General features: G+C 39.6%; 1 protein-coding gene across 1 annotated transcript in view; it reads left to right on the top strand.

The window, feature by feature from the left end:
- The window catches only part of TSHB (thyroid stimulating hormone subunit beta), a 37,838-nt gene extending 12,959 nt beyond the window's left edge, over nucleotides 1–24,879 (top strand). The window contains exons 2-3 of the mRNA XM_063444314.1: nucleotides 7,403–7,565; nucleotides 24,373–24,879. Of these exons, the coding sequence (XP_063300384.1) occupies nucleotides 7,404–7,565; nucleotides 24,373–24,615 (405 nt within the window). The 5' untranslated portion in view covers nucleotide 7,403 and the 3' untranslated portion in view covers nucleotides 24,616–24,879. The remainder of the gene's footprint in view (nucleotides 1–7,402; nucleotides 7,566–24,372) is intronic.
- Nucleotides 24,880–25,151: the final 272 nt, after the last annotated feature.

The following is a 25,151-nucleotide window of genomic DNA, read 5'->3' as shown; positions in this document are numbered from 1 at the left end:
TGAAGGACTTTTTGAAAGAACTGTTCATTTGCATTGTGGAATTAGGCCTAAGGAATACAGTAATTTGAAGACATTTATAGCTAGGAGGGGCAAGGGGCAAGGAATTGCATACAATTGAAATATTTGCCAACCAAATTCTATCAGCCATAATATTAATAACTACATGTAACTGCAAGTACAATAAGAAGTACAATAAGAATATTACAGTAGTGAACTATAGGTAGGCTTACCTTAATTTTTCAAATTGAAACTGGGATTAATTGGAGTATCAACAGCCATGGCAGAGGTGGGAGGGTGTAACACCCCTATTTGGGAAAAAGATATACACACATACTGATACAGCATACACATACACACTGACACATATACCGATACACTTATACACATACACACAGATACACACATGCTGATACTGACACAGATACATATACACACTGATACACACACACACAATGACACAGATACACATATACCCTGACACACATGAATACTCACACATACTGACACAAATATACATACCCACAAATAGATACACACACATACTGTCACAGATACACATACACACAGATACACACACATGCTGACACACACAGAAACACAGATACACTTACACACATATTGACACAAATACACATAAGCACTGGCACAGATATGCGCATATACTGACACAAACACACATACACACAGTTACACACACATAATGACACAGATGCACATACAAACTGACACACACAGAGTTACACACACATAATGACACAGATACACATACACACTGACATACACACAGGTACACACACATTATTAAACAGATACACATACATATACACCGACACACACACACACACACAAACACACATTATGACACAGATACACATACACACACATACTGACACCGATACATACAAAGTTACACAAACGTATACACACATTTACTGACACACACAGATAAATACACATACTGACACAGATACACTTATACACAGAAAACACATACACATTGACACACACACAGATATAAACACATACCTAGCAGATGCACACACACTGACTAGTGGCAGAACTGTTACAGAGATGGACCTGGTGCAAGAAATTATTTTGACCACCTCCCAGCACAAGGGTGGCCAAAAGATAAATTAGATTCCCACCTGTTGTACATATCCCATGATACATTGCTAGCTGGGGATCTATTATTTACTCATCTTTGCAGGGTTTTACTTGTGAATAGTTTTTGTGCGTTTGAATGTAAGGATGTTTATGTATGGAGCATATGTGTGTGTGTGAACGTAGGGGTGTATTTGTGTATAGTGCTGACATTTTAATGTAGTTGTGTGTTAATATGTACTGTTGCCACTTAAAAGTGTTGTACAGTGTAGTGCATTTAATTCAGGGGTGTGTTTTTATGTAGTGTTGGTCTTTGAATGCAGGGGTATATTTGTATGTAGTTTTGGTGTTTGTATATAATGTTGGAGTATTAATATAATGGTGTGTTTGTTTGTAGTGTTGGCATTTGATTGCAGGGGAGTGTTTGTATGTAGTGTTGATGTTTGAATGCTGGGATGTATTCACATATACAAATATGTGGTCACACACAATTAACACTGAGATAAGTGTACCCACACTGACATACACAGATTAAAAAGATATACCTACACAGACACATATATGCACACACCTATACACACACTGGCACACACAGACACAAAAAATATACTTACGCACATACACATACACACAGATATACACAGACCCACAAACTCAGATACACACATTGGCACACCCTCATATACACACACTGACAAACACACACACACACATATAATAAGCTACATATACATACACAGATACAAACATATGCCAACACATGCACACAAACACAGATACTCACTGACACTCACAGATACACATATATACATACCTACACATACACACACTGATACACACAGGCACTCACACAGAAACACACACATATACAAACTGACACACACAGATGCATGCCTACTCGTATACACACAGATACAAACATGTACCTACATATACACACACCTACACATACTGGTACACACACACAAATGCAAACATATTCACTTGCACACACACTGGCACACACAGATACAAACACATACCTAGACAGGCACATACACACACTGGGACACATACAAACATATATCTACACACAGATACTCACTGGCACACACAGACGAATACATATCTACACATACACACACACCGATACACACACTGGCACACACAGATACATATCTACACATACACACACAGTTACAAACATGGCTACACAGGCACACATGCAAACATATACCTTCACAGCTGTACACACAGATACACACTAACACACACTGATACACACAGATACACACTAGCAGACGCATCAAAGCTCACAAATACATACACAGATACATATCTACACATATTCACACAGATACAAACATATACCTAGACAGGCAAATCCACACACACTGGCACACATACAAACATATACCTAAGTATACACACGCACTCACTGATACACATACCTACACATACACACAGGCACACACATACACATACAGATACACACACACACTGGCACACACACACATACCTAAACACACACACTGGCTCCTGATTAGTGATGTCACGAACATAAAATTTTCGGTTCGCGAACTTCCGCAAATGTTCGCGAACCGGCGAACCGCCATAGACTTCAATGGGCTGGCGATTTTTTAAAACCCACAGGGACTCTTTCTGGCCACAATAGTGATGGAAAAGTTGTTTCAAGGGGACTAACACCTGGACTGTGGCATGCCGGAAGGGGGATCCATGGCAAAACTCCCATGGAAAATTACATAGTTGATGCAGAGTCTGGTTTTAATCCATAAAGGGCATAAATCACCTAACATTCCTAAATTGTTTGGAATAACGTGCTTTAAAACATCGGGTATGATGTTGTATCAATCAGGTAGTGTAAGGGTTACGCCCGCTTCACAGTGACAGACCAAACTCCCCGTTTAACGCACCGCAAACAAAAGCAACCAGTCCATTTGCACAACCGCAAACTCCCCATTTGCACATGTTTTAGTGCAAACTAGTCTAACTACTAATATAGTTGAAACATGCTACTTTTATTTATGCCAGACAACCATGCAGGCCAGACTAACAAACATGCCAGGGCCAATCATAGTTAACCACCTCAGATAGTAACATGGCTCCCTCTATATACAGAGTAAACATGGCTCCCTCTATATACAGAGTAACATGGCTCACTCTATATACAGAGTAACATGGCTCCCCTCTATATACAGTGTAAACATAGCTCCTCTCTATATACAGAGTAACATGGCTCCCTCTATATACAGTGTAAACATGGCTCCTCTCTATATGCAGAGTAACATGGCTTCCCTCTATATACCGTGTAAACATGGCTCCCTCTATACACAGAATAACATGGCTCCCTCTATATACAGAATAACATGGCTCCCTCTATGTACAGAGTAACATGGCTCCCCTCTATATACAGTGTAAACATGGCTCCTCTCTATATACAGAGTAACATGGCTCCCTCTATATACAGTGTAAACATGGCTCCTCTCTATATACAGAGTAATATTGCTCCCCTCTATACAGGGGCGTACCTGGAGCATTTGGCACCCCCTCCCCAACTTTGAAATGTAAAAAACAACTGTATTTTTTTTAAAATGTGTGTGTATGCAGTGTGTGTATAGTGTATGAAGTGTATGCAGTGTGTGCATAGTGTATGCAGTGTGTGCATAGTGTATGCAGTGTGTGTATAGTGTGTGTAGTGCATGTAGTGTGTGTAGTGCATGTAGTGTGTGCAGTGTGTATAGTGTGTGCAGTGTGTATAGTGTGTGCAGTGTGTGTAGTGTGTGTAGTGTGTATATTGTGTGCAGTGTGTATGCAGTGTGTGTAGTGTGTGTGCATAGTGTATGCAGTGTGTGCATAGTGTATGCAGTGTGTATAGTGTGTGCAGTGTGTGTATAGTGTGTATGCAGTATGTGTACAGTGTGTAAGCAGTCTGTATAGTGTGTGTATATAGTGTGTATGGAGTGTGTGTATAGTGTGCATGCAGTGTGTGTGTATAGGGTGTATGCAGTATGTGTATAGTGTGTGCAGTGTGTGTATAGTTAGTGCAGTGTGTGTATAGTGTATGCAGTGTGTGTAGAGTGTGTATAGTGTATGCAGTGTGTGTAGAGTGTGCAGTCTGTGCATAGTGTGTGTGCAGTGTTTGCAGTGTGTGTAGAGTGTATGCAGTGTGTGTGCAGTGTGTGTGCAGTGTGTGTGTGCAGTGTGTGTGCAGTGTCTGTAGAGTGTGTGCAGTGTGTGTAGAGTGTGTGCAGTGTGTGTAGAGTGTATGCAGTGTGTGTAGAGTGTATGCAGTGTGTGTATAGTGTGTGTAGTGTGTGTGTGTGTGTGTGTGTGTGTGTAGTGTGTATGCAGTGTGTGTAGTGTGTATGCAGTGTGTGTATAATGTGTGTAGTGAGTATGCAGTGTGTGTAGTGTGTATGCAGTATTTGTAGTGTGTGTGTAGTGTGTATGCAGTGTGTGTATAATGTGTGTATGCAGTGTGTGTGCAGTGTATGCAGTGTGTGTAGTGTGTATGCAGTGTGTAGAGTGTGTGCAGTGTGTGTAGAGTGTGTGCAGTGTGTGCAGTGTGTGCAGTGTGTGCAGTGTGTGCAGTGTGTGCGCAGTGTGTGCAGAGTGTGCAGTGTGTGTAGAGTGTGTGCAGTGTATGCAGTGTGTGTATAGTGTGTGTATGCAGTGTGTGTAGAGTGTATGCAGTGTGTGTAGAGTGTATGCAGTGTGTGTAGAGTGAGTGTAGATTGTATGCAGATGCAGTGTGTATGTTGTGTGGAATAAGTGCTGCCACTTACCTGTCCCTCCCGTCCTCCTCGACTGGTGGTCCGGTGGCACAGCATCACTGGGCAGTTTAGAGGGGCCCAGTATTCTCCATGCTCGTTAATAAGACTATCTACCCAAGTTTCCCTTCCAGCAGCAGCCAGCAGGGTCCTCTGTTCTCGCGATCTGCGAGAGCGTTGCTATGGCAACCCACGGCAACGCTCTCGCGGATCGCGAGAACAGAGGACCCTGCTGCTGCTGGATGGGAAACTCGGGTAGATAGTCTTATTAGTGGCCGGTCCCTTTACACAAGACACAGGGCGGCATTTCGCCGCCCCTGTGAAAGTTCGCCCCGGGCACCCCCCTAGTGAGTGGTACCCGGGGTGGACCGCCCCCTGTTTTCTCCTCTCTATATACAGAGTAACATGGCTCCCTCTATATACAGAGTAACATGGCTTCCCTCTATATACAGAGTGACATGGCTCCCTCTATATACAGTGTAAACATGGCTCCTCTCTATATACAGAGTAACATGGCTTCCCTCTATAAACCGTGTAAACATGGCTCCCTCTATATACAGAATAACATGGCTCCCTCTATATACAGAGTAACATGGCTCCCCTCTATATACAGTGTAAACATGGCTCCTCTCTATATACAGATTAACATGGCTCCCTCTATATACAGTGTAAACATGGCTCCTCTCTATATATACAGAGTAACATGGCTCCCCTCTATATACAGAGTAACATGGCTCCCTCTATATACAGTGTAAACATGGCTCCCTCTATATACAGAGTAACATGACTCCTGAGCTGCGGGTGGGGGCCCTATAAAAGAATAATGGGGGGGGGACCTACTGTTCTCCTCCCCGCCCCCACCCCTGAGTGGCGGGTGGGGGTCCTATAAAAGAATAATGGGGGGGCCTACTGTCCTCCCCCCGGCCCCCACCCCTGCGCGGCGGGTGGGGACCCTAAGTTACAATAAGAGGGGGGACCTACTGTCCTCCCCCCGGCCCCCACCCCTGAGCTGCGGGTGGGGGCCCTATAAAAGAATAATGGGGGGGACCTACTGTCCTCCCCCCCGGCCCCCACCCCTGCACGGCGGGTGGGGACCCTAAGTTACAATAAGGGGGGGGACCTGCTGTCCCCACCGGCCCCCACCCCTGAGCGGCGGGTGGGGGCCCTAAATGAAAATCCCCCTCTCCCCCATCAAAGGTGACTAGGGGTCCCCAACGTCTTCTTTTTTCTAAAATCTTTATTTTTCAGCCCCAAAAAAGGGCAAATAAAAAGCCATCATACCCGTCGAACTTAAAAATAAAATAAAAAACCCGAGCGCAAAAAAAAAAATGGCTCCGCGCAGACTAGGGTATTAACATATACCCTATTGTTGCAATTGTTACTTGAAAAGCATGAGGAATGCCATTGGGGTACCACATGCTCATTTGTTATACCTCCATGCACTACAAAAATAAAGAATAAAAAAAAAAATGTATGCAGCTTCCAAATGAATCTAAAATGGATGCTGTCCAGGAGGTGGGAGGGTCTGCTAGGGAGGGTGTGCTGCTGATTGGCTGGAATGTGTCTGCTGACTGTGAGGTACAGGGTCAAAGTTTACTCAATGATGACGAATAGGGGACGGATCGAACCGCGAATGTGTTCGCCGACCGTGGCGAACGCGAACACGCTGTGTTCGCCAGGAACTATTCGCCAGCTAACCATTCGGTACATCACTACTCCTCCTGATGAGAACTGCCTGACTGCAGGGTTTGACCTAAGTCAGATGGGCAGTGATATGTGCAGAGACCCCCCCATTTCCATTCTGGGACTGCTGATTTTGGGAGGTATGCATTACAAGCAGAGCAGAAATATGCACTTAAATACATTTATACATATGAAGTTGTCAAATATTATTATATGTTTTAAGATGTTTATCAGCCTGCAATGCCCAGTTAATACATTCATTATAATTACTTTATCTACCTTACTTTGTGTTTGGGGAGCCGAGGGCTCCTTGGAATTTTGTGCATACAGGCGCCTGACACGTAAATCCGGCCTTGCCCATCCTCTATGATCACCCTCCTCATTTATCCTTTGTGTCACTTATATTCTCTTTTATTAATTATTATTATTATTATTATTATTATTGGTATTTATATAGTGCTTACTTATTTTGCAGCGCTTTGCAATATTATGAAAGGGGTGAAGTTTAACAATAAATGAGACAATTAAAAAATGATACAGGCACAATAGGTAGAAGAGTACACTGCTCAAACAAGCTTACAGTCTTCTTTATGGCATGTCGGCTGTAAATTAGTCTCTCTTTCTGTTGCTTGTCTGTTCTTTTTCTATCTCTTTGTAACTGGATGTTTCTTTGAGATATTTCCTTTGTACTGAAGCATGTACCGGTACTGTAGTGAATCTGTATCTGTTTCTGTATCTAACCATGTAAAGAGAGTATAAACCGAATAAAGGAAATCTTTGTAACAAATCACAGATCCCTTACAAATATGCTTGCTTCTAATTATAATTACAAATATTTTCATTTACAGAATGGGAGCAGTTTTGATGGGAACTTTGATCTTTTGCATTGCCTTTGGACAGACCATTTCATTGTGTCTTCTGACTGAGTATACCATGTTTGTGGAGAAAAAGGAGTGTGCATATTGCATTGTCGTTAATACAACAACATGCTCTGGATATTGCCTTACATGGGTATAGTAGCCTCTTACATCCCATAAATGAACTACTGTCATACTGTCAAATAATTATTGTATACAGATTTGCAATTTAAATGAGATACATTTTGTAATTGAAAATCATGCAATATTCCTATATAATGTAATGAAATAATCATCAAATGCTATAACCAAGACATATTATCTTCTTATTTCAACTAATTGGAGAAAAACTCTTATTATTATTATTATTATTATTATTATTATTATTAAAAAATCAATTTAAATAGGGTAGGACAAATTACAAAGCAAATAGGGATGGATGGTAAAGTGCTAAAAAGAGTCTCTAGGGGAAAAGGGAATAGGCAGCATGGTGAACCAAACCAAGATTCTCTCTTCTTGGCAACAAACACTACTAACTTGCAGCAGAGATGGATGTTGTGCCTCGAAGAGAAAGATGGAATATGTGGAAACAAAAATGAACAGAGAGGATCCAATAGTGTAGTATGGTTTTGAAGTGGGAGCAATAAATAGATGCACCTTTAATATATAGGGACCTTACAATCAACATTCTTAAATACAAATGAGCAGTGCAATTCCCGCTTATGAATAATTGAAATATCACTAGTATGAGTCCTTAAATGGATAAATAAAACTCAACAACAGAAAAAAGGTGCTCTATGGTGAAGTCAGCTTCCAATAATAAATTGCACAAATAAAGGCAAGTAAATTCACTCACAAATTCATGAGTCCAAAAAGTGTCTCTCTTGTGTGGGTTTGGAGTGGGGATTTGTAAATGAAGAAAGGGGTAGCGCCACACAGTGCTGTATGTGTAAACAATCAAAAGATGGAGAAATACATAGTGTTGTATACATAGCACAATGGGAGAATAAGAAACTTTTTGATCAATAGCATAAACAAATGTGAAAAAGGCTAAACTTGATGGACGCACCTCTCTTTTCAGCTATGTAACTTTATTCTGACACACAGTAAGCTAATCAACAGTAAAATATAAAGTAAAAAATAACACTGATGCGTTTCGAATGGGGCTTTTTCAAATTGTATGTGTATTGAATTGTATATGAATGATATGTTCACATATCTCGAGATCCCATACTACTACAGGGAACCCATTTCAATCATCCATAAGTGGGGGTTGTACTGCTCACGCCTATTGAATAGTACTGATGGTAAGCTCTCTATATTGTAAGTTAATCTATTTACTCTACTTATTGCTTCCACTTCAAAACAATACTACACTATTGGGTCCTCTCTGTTCCTTTTTTGTTTTCACTTATTCCATCCTTCACTCTGAGGTGCAACATCCATATCCACATCCATATCTCTGCTGTATGGTATAACAAACATATTACCTTTCAAAATTTTATTCTTGCCTGGAACACTTAGTAATTCTTTCATTTATATGCAAAAAAATGAAGCTTATGGGTCTGAAATGTTTGTATCTAGGGGGATCTTTCAAAGCTAACGTCCTAATTTATTAAGATATAATTAATTGAGGTGAAAAAAGAAGCTTGCCCAGTGATGATTAATAGTATAGAGGCTGAATAAACAAGAGGCTGAAAAAAACAATATATGTGTTGGGTTTGACAGGAGAAGCCCAGTGAGCAGGAAAAAGCTGTAGCAAGGTAGGAATAAGTATAAGCGTGGTTAATAAAAGCCAAATCTCAGGACAAGTGGTACAGGTTCACAGATGAAACAGGCAAAAATGGTTCAAATACCAAGGGAGTCAAAAGAATGCAAGTGTAATGTGTATACACTGAGAAACTGAGAGCATAGTAAAACTGAGCACAGGGGACCTAGTTAAATATGATTATATAGGGGAGAGGGCCAATTTCATTGATAATAAAGACTCCACCCATAATGTAATCCTGCCTCCTGCCATTTTAAGAGGCTGTCCATCAGGCACACATGCTCCTACTGAATATGAATTTTGTGGGGACTCTGCCCCTATCACAGGTGCGATGCTGCACGACACCTCAAGAAGAATGCAGGCTGTGGCCAGGAGATAGCTACAGCACTGCTTCCACTGAGGGAGAAGAACCCGGCCCTCTTTGCGAATGACTGTAGTGTTACTTACCTAGTCCTCGAGCTGACCGTGGTCCCGTGCTTGCATCGTGCGAACAGCTCAGGCGTGTAGGGAAAAGAAAACAGGCAGGATGCCGAATGCAGCATGGATTCGCGCAGACCGCCCCTTAACGGGGAAAACGCTGCTCACAGTCACAGTGCAATTTTAATGGGGAAATGGGCAGGACTGTTCAATAATTGGTCCACGTCAGTCCAGTGCCCCCATCATGTTTTGGGGTCGCAGGCATGATATGGACCAATCACAAAGTACCACTTAATATTTAAACCCGTCTGATCCTACTTGATTTGCTCTATTGTGGTTTCTGTTCCCAGTACCCTTTTGTACTGCCAAAGAAGATGCAACATAGACAGGAAATACATATTTGCGTTCCAAAGTGGAACGCACGCGGATTCACATGGAACTCATCTTCTCCTCACTAAGAGGTATTTATAACGGCGATTTAGATTTCTTCATATATCCCTGAGGAAGTCCCATATTGAGGACGAAACGCTTTGGATGACCCAGGACATTATATACATATATTTTTTATTTGTTTGTTTATTTTATTTTATTTCCGATATATTTTTTTCTCTCACTTTTTGGGCTTTGTATCCTGTCCGGGAAGCAGATCCTTCTACATTACACCACCTATCTGGAGATATGCTCGTTAACTTATTTTAATTGTAAGTGCAATACAATACATTTTTATACTTTTTCTTCATACTTCCCTATTTTGGATATATTTTTTATTTACATGTGAGCAACTTATATTTGCTGCAAGAAGAATTTGTACGTTCCTCTTTCACGTACCCCAGTTGGGTGATGAGTGCATTACCTCCTGTTTATTTTCTTCCATTCTTTGGACATATTTTACCAGTGCTGCCATTTTCTCCATTTACCAGGTTGTTTTTCTGTTTTTTTCCTATTTTTACACCTATGTTGTGTGATTTGTCCATACTTTCTGTATATATAACCCTTTTGTGTGTTCCTTGGGTCTTTGTGTAATATTGTGGTATTGACCTTGGTTTTGCTACTGACCCTGCATTTATCTTTAATCCTTTCCTGTGTTCTTTGCCTGTTTGACCAATTACCGAGCACCTGACTCTGGCTAGTTCTCATTTTCATTTTTTCTCTTTTACCCTGACCTTAGCTTGTGTCTTGACTACACTGTTATCTCTGTCTAACATTAAGTCTAGCCATTCTAAGGCCCGGTAATGTTATTTACTTGTTTCGTTCCTTGCTGTTCTAAACGCTACGTGTTGGGGTTTTTAACTTGTGACAATAACCTGGCATGCACCAATAAAGTGCCACGTCAGGCCAGGAAGGAGGCATGGCGAGGGAATCCCAGGTGAGTGAGTTGGGGGCCCTGTCAGTATGTTTACTAAAAAGGGAGTTAAAATACTGTATGCTCAAGTAAATGGGTGCACTATGAAGTAAGAAAAACTACAAATATTCACAACATATGTCTGAGAATCAAAAGATCAGGAACAGTAGACATGGACCTTTTGCTAGAATTCAAAGACCTAAACACCTCTTGTTCTTCTGATTCTGTTGCCCTCTCCCCTTCCCTCCCCTCCCCCACCTGTAAAGCTTAGAGGTTAGTGCTGTTTATGGTCTGACTTATTCAAATTTGGAGGACTCCTTAATTTGCAACACTAAATAGAGTGAGATAAAACAACGTCCAAAGCTTGAATTCCTGAAATTACCTACTCCCCTGACAATGCCGAGAAGGAAAGTAGTCCTGTAGAAGTTAGAGTTAATGGTTGCATATACTTGATACAAAGGCCACTCCTCCATATTGATTCTCTGCTGCCTTTGACAACGTTGATCATGCTCTCCTCTTTCAAATTCTTCAATCGCTCGGTCTCTGTTACTCTGTCCTCTCATGGTTTTCCTCTTATCTCTCCCAATGCTCATTCAGTGTCTCCTTTTCCAATGATACCTCCTCCCCTCATCCTGTCTCGGTTGGAGTTCCCCTAGGCTATGTCGTTGGTCCGCTTCTATTTTCTCATTATACTGCCTCGCTTGGCAAACTTATTGCCTCTTTTGGATTCCACTACCACCTGTACGCTGATGACACCCAATAAATCTCTCCTCCTCAGATCTCTCCCCTGCCATCCTGCAACATGTCACTGCTTGCCTTTCTTCCATCTCTGACTGGATGTCTTTCTGAAACTCAATGTCTCTAAAACTGAGCTTCTTGTCTTTCCTCCACCTAATACTGATCCTCCTCTTTCACTCTCCCTTCAAGTTAGTGGTATCCACATCAGTCCATCCTTGCAAGCACGCTGTCTTGGCATCATACTTGACTCTGGCCTCACCTTTGAGCCCCAATCCTGTAGATTGCAACTTAAAAACATAGCCCGCATCCGCCACTTTCTTCGAAAGATGCTACCAAGGAGCTTGTCCATGCTCTAGTAATTTCCCGCATGGATTATTGTAACTCTCTCCTGATTGGTCTTCCCAAAAGCCTTATCACCCCACTTCAGTCTGTAATGAATGCCGCCGCCAGACTGATTTTTCTCTCTAGAAGGGTCCTCTCACACCTCACCCCTCTGTCAATCCTTACATTGGCTTCCTGTATCCTATAGGAGACAAATTCAAAGTTCTAACCCATACATATAAAGCACTGAACAATTCTAGCCCCTCTTATATCTCTTCACAGATCCATAGGTATGCCCCTCCTCGTTCCCTCCGCTCTGCCTGTGACCACCTCCTGACCGCTGCTCACACCTGTACGGCCAACTTGCTCTTGCAGGACTTCTCTGCTCCCTTCCTACGGAATAGCATGTCTACCGCCATCAGACTCTCCCCTAGTCTTCAATCCTTTAAGATTCCACTTAGGGGTGTACTCACTTTTGTTGCCAACGGTTTAGGCATTAATGGCTGTGTGTTGAGTTATTTTGAGGGGACAGCAAATTTACACTGTTATACAGGCTGTACACTTACTACTTTGCATTATAGCAGAGTGCAATTTCTTCAGTGTTGTCACATGAAAAGATATAATAAAATATTTACAAACATGTGAGGAGTGTACTCACGTTTGTGAGATACTGTATATTCCTGCTTGTAATGGGTCCTATTAAGGGTTAATAAGTATGAAGGGGTTTAGAAAAATACCCCATTCTGTCTCATTAGACATTTTGCCTTTAGCTCAAAGAAGCAAGTTGAATAGTTGAAGGATTCACCTAAGAGGTTTTGCCTTGACGTGGCAGGTGAGCTTACACTTTAATGGTCATTGGAGTGATACTAAAAACCACTGGTTATTTAAATGTGAATGAATAGGGATTTGGAATAGTGTGCAGATAACTTTTTGGTTTTGTTCCTTTTCTTTCCTAGGATCTCCCTTTTTTATCTCTTTATTGTAATTTTTTAAATAAATACATGAGAATGTAGTAATATCTTGTTACTCAAAAAACAAAACAAACTAGATTAAAATAATCTTTACCATAACACATGTTGATCAAAACTCTAGTTTTGATTCCTCAGGGAGCTGAAATACCCCTTGAGGGAACTTTGGCATTTGATTTGATAGTGTCTTACAGATGCTCCCGAGAGCCATTTTCTTCTGCTTTCCATCCCAAAGCAACTGGTTGATTAATGATAGCTTAAAAATAATTGTGTTTTCGATCCCATCTTCTAGTTATTAATATTTTAACGGCCGCAAAAGCATTACAGCTCAAGAAGCTTGTTCTTTCAGGAACTAAAGACATATTCACGTTTAAAAGCGCATTCTCTGGAGTTATTTTAATATGGTTAAAACTGTTTCTGAGAAATTCAGAAGCACAAACCATGGTTTCTAACAGATTTAAAATACCACTGAATATGCATATCGCTACCTATTTCTTATTACAACGTTAACACATCTTATTCTATTTGGAACATAATACCACCTGTTTATGCATTTATAATGTATTTCACTTACTGAAAGGTGATGTGTATTTTTATAAAATTTAGAAAAAGTTGAATTAAAATCTCGAGTATTAATTTTCAATTTTAGATGTTTTTCCCAAATTTCAAGATTCCCCCACATTCCTGTCTGTGATCAAACTATGATCTTAACACATTTAGATAAAATCTTTTAATTATATTTTTGTTAAAAAAAAAAACACATTTTTCAAGGCAATTAAAGTGTCATTATTTTCTGCCAATAAATGCCTTTTAATCTTAAATAATTCAGAGTGGGGCAAAAGGTTTTTACTATATGCAAATCTAGAAAACTCTTCACCTTGTTAATTCCTAAAATTCTCCATATTATTAAAGATATGTTTTTGATTTTATTTCTATGACTTTTAATTCAACATATTTTGGGAATTTTGTTCAGCAGATTCATTTTTTCAGCTGAAAGGACCACTATAGGCACCCAGACCACTTCAGCTTAATGAAGTGGTCTGGGTGCCTGGCCCAGCTAGGTTTAACCCTTTTTTCTATAAACATAGCAGTTTATCCAGCCTCTAGTGGCTGTCTCGTTGACAGCCGCTAGAGGCGCTTCCGCGCTTCTCACTGTGAAAATCACAGTGAGAAGATGCCAGCGTCCATAGGAAAGCATTGTGAATGCTTTCCTATGAGACTGGCTGAATGTGCGCGTGGCTTTTGCCGCGCATGCGCATTCAGCAGAGAAGGAGGAGAGGAGGCGGAGAGGAGGAGGAGAGCTCCCCACCTGGCGCTGGAGAAAGAGGTAAGTTTAACCCCTTCCACCCCCTAGAGCCCGGCGGGAGGGGGACCCTGAGGGTGGCCAGGAAAACGAGTATGTTTTCCTGGCACCATAGTGGTCCTTTAAACCACAATGGCAATATTTGTTCCAAAATAAGACAACTATTTAATTAGGTGTAAAATTTCTTTATGGGGATTTTCCATAATAATAAAGATACATCTTTTACTCCACCAGATTCCACCTTTAATTTATACCAGGCTTGATTCCTGAACAATACACTGTGCATGTTGTTTATATTATATAGGACACTTGGCCTCACAGTAGTGATCCTAGCACCGCTCTTTAATAGTATTTGATAATTTACTAAAACTAATACTTGGTAGCTTTCCTTACCAAACAAAATTTTTAAAACTAGTTTGTATCAAGTCTAACCAGCAGTAAGGAATGTTCATGTGTAACATCCTGAACAAATAAATCCATTTAGGTAAGATGTATCACTTTGCTGTATTTACTCTGCCATACCAGGAGATTTATTTATTACTCAATTATTTTAAGGTTTCAATCATGGATTTAATATTATCCAAGAAATTAACCTCACCAATTATCTGTATATCTGATGGAATTATAATTAGAAAAGAGGTGTATTCCTTCCAGGAACAATCAAACAAAATATTTCTTTATCTTTGCTTTTATTGCCTTATTGATATTAACGAATTGCGCTATTTTTCCTGTATTTCATTAGCAACCAAAGGCATACAAAAAATAGCTCAAATTTCCTGAAAATCATTAAACAGGAGTGTGATGTTCTTAGTCCCATAGCTACAGTCCTAAACCCTGTATAGAAAGGAGCTAAATGTGTCTTATCTACTCCAAGCAAAAAATATAAAATTATGATACGATTCTAAGTTACATTTTTAGCTGAGGATAACAACGTGAAGGATGGAGAAAAGTAAAACATAAAGGAGCAAGAGAGGAAAAAACCAAGAAGGAAAAAGGAGAAAAATAAAAAATATATAATACCTTATATAAAATAAACAACTCTAAATATCTTCCCAACACTTCATATAAAAAATTTTGAAATTATATAATTGACCATACTATATATTTCTATTCTTATGTATTTCTCTAAAAGAGTGGTACCCAAAGCAGTCCTTATTGCCTACCAACAATCCAGGATGTATGTGTTTCACTTTTGTACTCCAAAGGAGATACTGACAAAACCTGTTCTGTTGGTGGGCCATGAGGACTGGTTTGGGGACCACTGTTCTAAAGCTTTATCTGCAACATTTTCGTTATATGAAAAAAAAGAGAGATTTTAGCATAGCCATTGCTAAGCATTAAGCTTCTGTTTTAAATAATATTATAAGTAATTATATGATTATATATAATTTTTTTAATGTTTTTGTTTTTTAATAATAATAAAATAGAGAAAAATGTGATCACCCAATGTTATTATATTTTGACATAGTAAACATCATCAAAAATCATTTTACTAAGCTTTAAGCTTGTGCATTGTCATATTTTGTAGATTTTGCTTATATTATATAACACCATTACTATAAAGATTAATTACATTCTATTATTATCAGAATAACCCATTATATGTAAAGTTATAAAGTTGACTTATCTGTAGATCTCGAAAATTTTAATTATACATTCCTTTGAAACAAAACTTTATATCTCTCCACTGTTCCATTTCCTTTGTCTGACCACCATCTACTAACATTTGACATCAGCATACCCCATACCAAAATTTCACCACCCTCAACTCGCCAATCTCGCAGAAACATCAAGTGCCTTGATCTCCAGCAGTTCTCCACCAAACTCAAGACTCTCCTTTTACCCATCTCAAATCTAACTTACCCTAACTCATCTACCTCACTCTACAACTCAACTCTCTCCTCTCAACTCGACAACATAGCACCTCCTACAATTAAACCCAGCAAGCGCCCCCAATTACAACCCTGGCACACAAAGCTGACCCGTTACCTCCAAAAATGTTCTAGAACTGCTGAACGCTGCTGGAGAAAGTCACACTTTGCATCTGACTTCCTCCACTATAAATTAATGCTGCGCTCCTACAGCCTGGCTCTCTCCGCTGCTAAAGTAAATTACTTTAACACCCTCATAAGTACACTGTCCCATCAACCCAAACACCTATTTCACACTTTTGATGCTCTTCTTCGCCCTTTGAATCCCCCTCCTTCTACCACCTTGTCCATCACAAACTTTGCATCTCACTTCACTGAGAAGATCTCTACAATCAGAGAAGAGATCGCTAATTTCTCTCCTTCCCCTACCATTACATCTCCCAACCTCACTCCCTCCACCATTCTACACTCATTCGCACCTGCTAAAGCAGAAGAGGTTTCTGCTCTGCTCCGGTCCTCCCGTCCCCCCAACACCTGTTCCCTCGATCCTATTTCTTCATATCTCATCCGCACTATGTCTCCATCTCTTGCTCTTCCCCTCACTAAAATTTTCAATCTCTCCCTTTCCTCTGGCACATTTCCCTCACTCGTCAAACATGCAACTGTAACCCCAATTCTGAAAAAGCCCAGCCTTGACCCCAACTCCCCATCCAACTACCGCCCTGTCTCGCTACTGCCATTTGCCTTCAAGATCCTCGAGAGAGTTGTGTACACCAGACTGACTGACTGACTTTCTCTAAACCAACTCTCTGCTTGACCCCCTTCAGTCTGGATTCCGCGCTAGTCATTCTGTTGAAACGGCTGTGACCAAAGTATCCAATGACTTAATTGCTGCTAAATCTCGTAGCCATTACTCTATCCTAATTCTCCTTGATCTTTCTGCTGACTTTGACACTGTTGATCATCAACAGCTTTTTTGCCTTCTCTGTAATTTTGGTCTACGGGATACTGCTCTCTCCTGGTGCTCCTCCTACCTCTCCCAGCGTTCTTTCAGTGTTTCTTTCTCTGACTCTGCCTCTTCCCCTCCAACCACTCTCTGTCGGCGTCCCCCAAGGTTCTGTCCTTGGTCCCCTACTGTTCTCTTTCTACACTGCCTCCCTTGGTAAACTCATCAGCTCCTTTGGCTTCCTATGCGGACACACAAATCTACCTGTCCTCTCCTGATATCTCATCCCATCTTGACTCGTGTCTCTGACTGCCTCTCTTCGATTTCTAAATGGATGGCTGCTCACTTCCTTAAACTCAACCTGTCCAAAACAGAACTTCTGGTCTTTCCTCCCTCAAGTGTTACTACTCCCGTGTCTGTCTCCCTCAAAATCAACGGTGCTACCATCACCTCTACCTCGCAGGCTCGCTGCCTGGGTGTTCTTTTTGACTCCAAACTCTCCTTCACCCCTCATGTACAATCAATCGTCAAATCCTGTCGCTTCTATCTCAAAAACATAGCGCGCATCCGCCCCTATTTAACCCCGGATGCAGCTAAGGTGCTAGTCCATGCTGGTCCATGCTCTTGTTTTCTCTCGCCTGGACTACTGCACTCTTCTCAGTGGTCTTACATGTTCCCAGATTGCACTGCTGCAATTTATAATAAATGCAGTAGCGAGGTTCATTTTCCTGTCCGCCCGCACCTCTCACGCCTCCCCGCTCTGTCAGTCCCTGCATTGGCTTCCAGTTAGATATAGGGCTCAATTTAAAATTCTGGTGCTTGCTTACAAGTCCCTACATAACGTTGCTCCAACCTACCTATCCTCCCTAATACACCAGTTTGTCCCATAAAGGCACCTACGCTCTACCAAAGACCTACGTATATCCTCTGTCCGTACTCCCACCTCTAATGCTCACCTCCAAGACTTTTCCAGGGCTGCACCTCTTCTATGGAACTCCCTTCCCTTCTCCATAAGAATTTCACCCACTCATTCAAAAAATCATTGAAAACTCACTTCTTCAAGAAAGCATATCAATTAAACTGTTAGCAGGTTTTCATCCCCCACCCTCCATGACTCCCCTCCTGCAACTGTCAAAAATTAACTTCTAAGCCCTCAATGAATGCTTTTCTAACAACCTATTTCGTACCCCTACTTTTACCCTCTGTGTCACTATACCCCACTCCCTCTAGAATGTAAGCTCGTGGAGCAGGGCCCTCCACCCCTCTGTTCCTGTACGTCCAGTTGTCTGGTTAAAATGACATGTATGTTTGCCCACCCATTGTACAGCGCTACGGAATTTGATGGCGCTATATAAATAATAAAATTAAAATAATGTACAGCATTTACAGTAAGTGATGGAAAATTCACTTTTTCTCAATAACTGTGAATCTAAACTCTTGTATTTTGTGAGAGAAAAAAGTTGTCTCCTTATTTCTTCAATGATATCTTCCCCTACTTCTTATCATCATGTGTCAACGAGAAATCATTCTTTTAACTTTTCATTGTATCAGAAGCTTGCACCCAGCTTAGGCAAATACTTCTCTTTAAGCCATTCTTCAACTAAATTGGACATATCAAAATAGAGCATTTTACCCATATTATTAGAATTGAGACACATCTGTATTCAATATTATACTGTTTTAGCTTTGCTAGAACCATTGTAAAAATTTCATTTGAACCATTGTAAAAGTCTCAAAAAATGAAATGGTCCTTAAACTTTGAATTTTCTATATGCTAATATCTCTTTCAGCTTTCATAATATTTTCTTTGTACAAGTAGGGTTGAAAATTGTTACTTACATCTCTCAGAGAACTATAATACATTGTTTGGCTTAGAAAGGCGATGTACTTGCTCTTTGACTTGATTAAATCTTATTTCTTCAACACCCAGTTCTTTAAACAGCTGCTGTGAGTAATTTCTTGATTGATTTTGGCCAGTTTAATCTGGAATATTCCTAAAGCATAAGTTACATCTTCTGGATCGATCTTCTAAGTCGTTTAACTCGATATCGAGTTTATTCAGTCTGTGTGGCAGAGAATCACATTTATCTTGCAAAGATGAATATTGAGTATCCATAACATCCATCTTTTTATCTATATTTTGCATTCTTCCTGCCAATAAACCAATTCCTTTCTTGATCTCCACAGTACTCTTATTAATCTCTGCTTTCATATTGACCGAGTAACTATCAAGACAGTCTTTCAAAACATCTTGTGTTACACTTAATGTGTCCTGTACAATAACACTTGCTATAGAATTCTCTGTCTTCAAGATCTTTAAGCTTTGACTGTGGTGAAAAATCTATTGCTGATCATTGGGGTTTTTTTTTCCCCCTCTTCGTTTTCCTCTCTCTTTTTTAAAAACGTATTTTTTTCTATCTAAGAAAAAGTGCAATACTTAGAATTGTATTGTGATCAACACTTTCCAAAAGGGATTTTAGGAATAATTTTAGATGTAGTTTTTTTATTCTTCTGCTACTGGGTACCATTTAAAGCTTAAAGGAACACTATAGTCATCTAAATTACTTTAGCTAAATAAAGTAGTTTTAGTGTATAGATCATTCCCCTGCAATTTCACTGCTCAATTCACTGTCATTTAGGAGTTAAATCACTTTGTTTCTGTTTATGCAGCCCTAGCCACACCTCCCCTGGCTATGATTGACAGAGCCTGTATGAAAAAAAAACTGGTTTCATTTTTTAAACAGATGTAATTTACCTTAAATAATTGTATCTCAATCTCTAAATTGAACTTTAATCACATACAGGAGGCTCTTGTAGGGTCTAGCAAGCTATTAACATCGCTTAATTAAACAGAACTTGCAATAAAGAAAGCCTAAATAGGGCTCTCTTTACAGGAAGTGTTTATGGAAGGCTGTGCAAGTCACATGCAGGGAGATGTGACTAGGGTTCATAAACAAAGGGATTTAACTCCTAAATGGCAGAGGATTGAGCAGTGAGGCTGCAGGGGAATGTTCTATACACCAAAACTGCTTCATTATGCTAAAGTTGTTCAGGTGACTATAGTATCCCTTTAAGTATGTACACAATATATTAAAAATCAATGAGTAAAAATAGTAATGAAAAAAATTATTTTAAAAAAATGGCTGTTAATGCTGTAGTATAGTTTTGGAGATGCTGGTAATATCTGAAGCTTAGCATACCTCATTTGCACATCATTGACAGTATAGATGTATGTGTGGTTAGTCTTCACTTTAAATCGTCTAGAATGGGGAACTTAAGACTTTTTTAAACAGGTTGTAACTAACAGTCATAAACATATGAAGTATTTTAAATGGAACCAGGCAAGGTTGCCCGCTCTCCCCAATTCTATATATAATGTCACTGGAACCGCTGGCTTCTCAGATTAGAGATAATATGATTAAAGGGTTCAGAACAAATTCTGTCAAATTGAAACTGAACCTTTATGCAGATGATGTGATAATGACCTTAGAAGATCCCGAAAATTCTTTAAAAGAAACGGTTAGGATCATAGAACAATTCTCTGAGGTGTCCGGTTGTAAGCTAAATTTTAACAAAACAAGAGCTTTAATAAACAACGTTTCGGTTCAAACTAAAGAGCTATTGAAAAATAAAGATAGATTTGTTTGGTCATCAAGTATGAAATATTTGGTTATAATGATATTCTCTGACCCAAACAAAATAATACAAGAACATTTCTCACCTCTTCTTAAACAAACGTCTAAACAGTTGAAAGATTGGGGAAAGATGGAATTCTCATTCTGGGGAAGAATAATATTCTAAGATCATATGTCCTCCCCAGACGGCTATATAGCAGGCTATCTCTGATTCAGGCTGCATTTAGGAACTTTGCATGGCGTAGTAAAAAAAACGAGGTTAAAATTAGATTGTCTTAAATTGATACCCGCCCAAGGGGGTTTGTCTATGCCAGATATATATGAATATCATAACGCAAGCATGCTGATGCATTCACAAAAGGAATCTTTAAGAGAAGAAAACTGGTACAAGGGGGAAAAAGACCTAACACAACAGAAAGACTTAGTGTATGGATTCTCGACAACAGAATCAGACAATAGTGGTAAGGTGTTTAATTATGAGGCCCATTTTAACTAATTGGCAAAAATTTAGGAAGAAAATAAAGTTAAACAGCAAAGTCCTAATAAATACTTCTCTGGGAAACGTAGTGAATAATATAAAGGATATTAATTTGAGCAAATGGCATAGAAATGGGCTCAGGACAATAAATGATCTATTATTGGATAAATGTATTAAAACTTTGACAGCACAAGAACTTAAAGGTGAACATTTTACTTACTTACGAATAAAAGGATACATTAGGAAACATCTATGCCTTGGACCCAAAGAAATAATCACAAAGATACAAATAATCCAAAAAAAGATTGAATCAAAAGGTACATTAGCTTTATGTAAAGATCTGCTAAGATTGGAAGAGAAAATAAGCCACAGAGAAATGGGAAAGAGACATACAAGTTAAAATCACTCAAAAAGAATTAATAATAGCTTTTCAAAAAGTTTGTAAATCTGTAAGATGCCTGAATTTAACAGAGATGCAATTTAAGATCAATCATCATATTTATCTGGTGCCTAGTCATCTAAACAGGATGTGGTCTGGCCACACTGATAGGTGTTGGAGATGCGAATCGCAGAAAGGCGATTTATTACATATATGATGGAAATGTGAACCGATTCAGAGGTTTGGGGACAGATAAAGGATGAAATCCAAGCAATAAGTAACATCAAACTCCCATTAAAGCAAGAATCTTATTTATTGCACTTAAATTTTCCAAAAATGCCTAAAGCAGAGAATCACATAGTGGTACATATTTTGCTGGCAGCAAAGATCAGTATAGCTAGAAAATGGAAATCCTGTATTCCGCCATTATGGATTGAGGTTAAAAATCAACTCCTCTTCCAATTACATTTGGAAAAAGGAATAGAGAAGTAGCAAAATTTAACTCTGAAGAGGAATTACATATAGGACCTATGGATAAAATCGATCCCTGAGTGAGCATGATAAATAAATACCCTCGCATAAGATGTGATGATATTTAATCTCTCTAGGAACTTCCCTGCCGGACATGTGTGTAGTTTTATATGTTCCTCCTTTCCAGTAAAAAGGAAAGGAGCATATTGGAAATGTCTGATCTTACAGAAGGGAGGAGTGTTTTTAAATTGACTGTTCAGCATGATTTTATGTTTTGTACGTTCGATTTTTTTCTATGGCAATAATAGTCAAAAAATTAATAAAGAATAAATAAATGGGAAAAAAAACCATATGAAGTATTTTGACAAAGGGACACTTCCACCTGTTACTGGTAACCACAGTGCAGAAGATCTGCTTAGAACTGATCTTGTAGAATGCTGGGTAGGCAGAAGTTTATATATATTATTATTATTTATATAGCGCCATCAGATACCGTAGCGCTGTACAAAGGGTGGACTAACAGACATTTAATTGTAACCAGACAACTCGATGTACAGGAACAGAGAGGTGGAGGGCCCTGCTCAATGAGCTTACATGCTAGAGGGTGTGGGGTATAGTGACACAAAGGGTAAAAGTAGGGGTATGAAGTAAGTTGTTAGAAAAATATACGCTGAGGACTTAGTAGGTAATTTTTGACAGTTGCAGGAGGGGAGTCATGGAGGGTGGAGGATAAAAACCTGCTAACAGTTTAATTGATATGCTTTCTTGAAGAAGTGAGTGTTCAATGATTTTTTTTTGAATGAGTGGAGACTGGGTGAAATTCCACAGAAGAGGTGCAGCCTTGGAAAAGTCTTGGAGGCGAGCGTTAGAGGTGGGAGTATGGACAGAGGATATACGTAGGTTTTTGGCAGAGCGTAGGGGCCTCGATGGGACATACTTGTGTATTAGGGAGGATAGGTAGGTTGGAGCAGCATTATGTAGGGACTTGTAAGCAAGCACCAGAATTTTAAATTGAGCCCTATATCTAACTGGGAAGAAGAAAGAATCACAGGCACTCTGAATTCAAGCCGCAGGCAGTTTTATTGTAACAAAATGCAACGCAACGTTTCGACCGTAAAGGTCTTTTTCAAGCTGACACCACATGGTGAAAAATGTGCTTATATTGCAAAAAGTGACAAACAGGAAATCAGTCCATAATCCAATTAACTCATTAACTGTTTGTCACTTTTTGCTATATAAGCACATTTTTCACCATGTGGTGTCAGCTTGAAAAAGACCTTTACGGTCGAAACGTTGCGTTGCATTTTGTTACAATAAAACTGCCTGCGGCTTGAATTCGGAGTGCCTGTGATTCTTTCTTCTTTACATATGATTCTAGGGATTGCTGGTCCTCATCCGGAGCACCCGTGGCCGCTGGGATTGAGTGCGGTTCCCACTATCTACTCTGCTATATCTAACTGGGAGCCAATGAAGGGACTGACAGAGCGGGGAGGTGCGAGCGGACAGGAAAATGAGCCTTGCATTCATTATAGATTGCAACGGTGCAATCTGGGAACACGTAAGACCACTGAGAAGAGTATTGCAGTAGTCCAGGCAAGAGAGAGCATGGACCAGCACCTTAGCCAAATCCGGGGTTAGATAGGGACGGATGTGCGCTATGTTTTTGAGATAGAAGCGACAAGATTTGGCGATTGATTGGATGTGAGGGGTGAAGGAGGGGTTGGAGTCAAAAAAAGAACACCCAGGCAGCGATAGCGACCATACCTCCAGTTCAGACATGACCAAACTCCAGAAATAATAAACAATAAAGGAATAGGCTAGGCACAGATCTAAAGGGCAGGTAGATTTAGTGAATTAAGTGCAGCAATGTAATAGAGCTTTCATCAAGCTTGATAAAGGTTCTGTTAGCAGCCAAAACGTTGCGGCTCTTTATCTAAAAAATCTGTCTACACTGTAGACCTGTGCCCAGCTGAATTGTTTACTAGAACTGATATGCTTACACAGAATCTTCATATACCATAACAAAGAAATCATATTACCTATATCCAGCAGAAGGCAAGGGCACACTGTGTCTAGATAATTTTACACGGAACTAGAAATTATAGTTACTCTGAGAGTAATGAATACTCAACATTGGAAACACACTGTGGACCCTTCGATAAGCAAAAATGTCTTTGCTTTGGTATATAGCAGTAAAGTGGCAGGATTTTAGCACATCTCTTATTAATATGCACATAATTTAGGCTGCTTTCCAATGCCATTATGTTATGCTATATATTGTAATCATTGAACTAGCTAATAATGCTCATTTTGATTTCTCCTAGGATCCAAATGTGAAGGAAGGACACCCTAAATTTTTTCATTCTCAGAATCAGAAGGCTTGCACGTACAACGAATATACTCACAAGACAGTTACTATACCAGGTTGCCCAATGCATGTGAATCCAGTTTATACCTACCCTGTAGCTATCAGTTGCAAGTGTGGTAAATGCAACACAGACTACAGTGAATGCATACAGGATGTGATTAAAACAAATTACTGTACAAAATCTAAAAAGCCCAATTAGATTGGCTTCTCTAATTATATCTAGTAACTATCTATCAGAATCATCGCAAATCATGATTGCAGTATGATAGCCTTCAGATACTCAAAATCTGACCCTTGTTTAGCTTAGAACCTTCATGCAATCGTTATGGCATCCAGAACCTTTAGCAATGTAAGTTTTCTTCTGTTTATGGTAAATGTGAGACTTAATGCTTTAGAAAGGCAGGCATGGCAATGTACTTAGGACATGTAGAATACAGCCAGAAATTGCATCACTTTATTACACCAGAAGATCTGTTTCCATAAATAGTTACATGTAGATGCATTGGAGAAATAGATGTATAGAGTCCGGATAGTTATTAGGTAATTTGTAAAATGTGATTTTCTTTTTAAACCGTACATGGATTTAGTTCACCATAAGTTATTTTTCCTTCTTTCCTGAGAAATTAATGTTACATGATTCATGAAAAAGAAAGGAACATTATATTGTTAGGAATATGCTACTGTATGCCTAACACTAAAATGTCCCACTGCCTTCACGCCTCTCCCCCCCATGAC

Source organism: Pelobates fuscus, chromosome 1 (genome assembly GCF_036172605.1).
Source record: "Pelobates fuscus isolate aPelFus1 chromosome 1, aPelFus1.pri, whole genome shotgun sequence".
Taxonomy (NCBI): domain Eukaryota; kingdom Metazoa; phylum Chordata; class Amphibia; order Anura; family Pelobatidae; genus Pelobates; species Pelobates fuscus.
The sequence above is the reverse complement of the archived record's forward strand: the minus strand, read 5'-3'. Positions and strand labels throughout refer to the sequence as shown.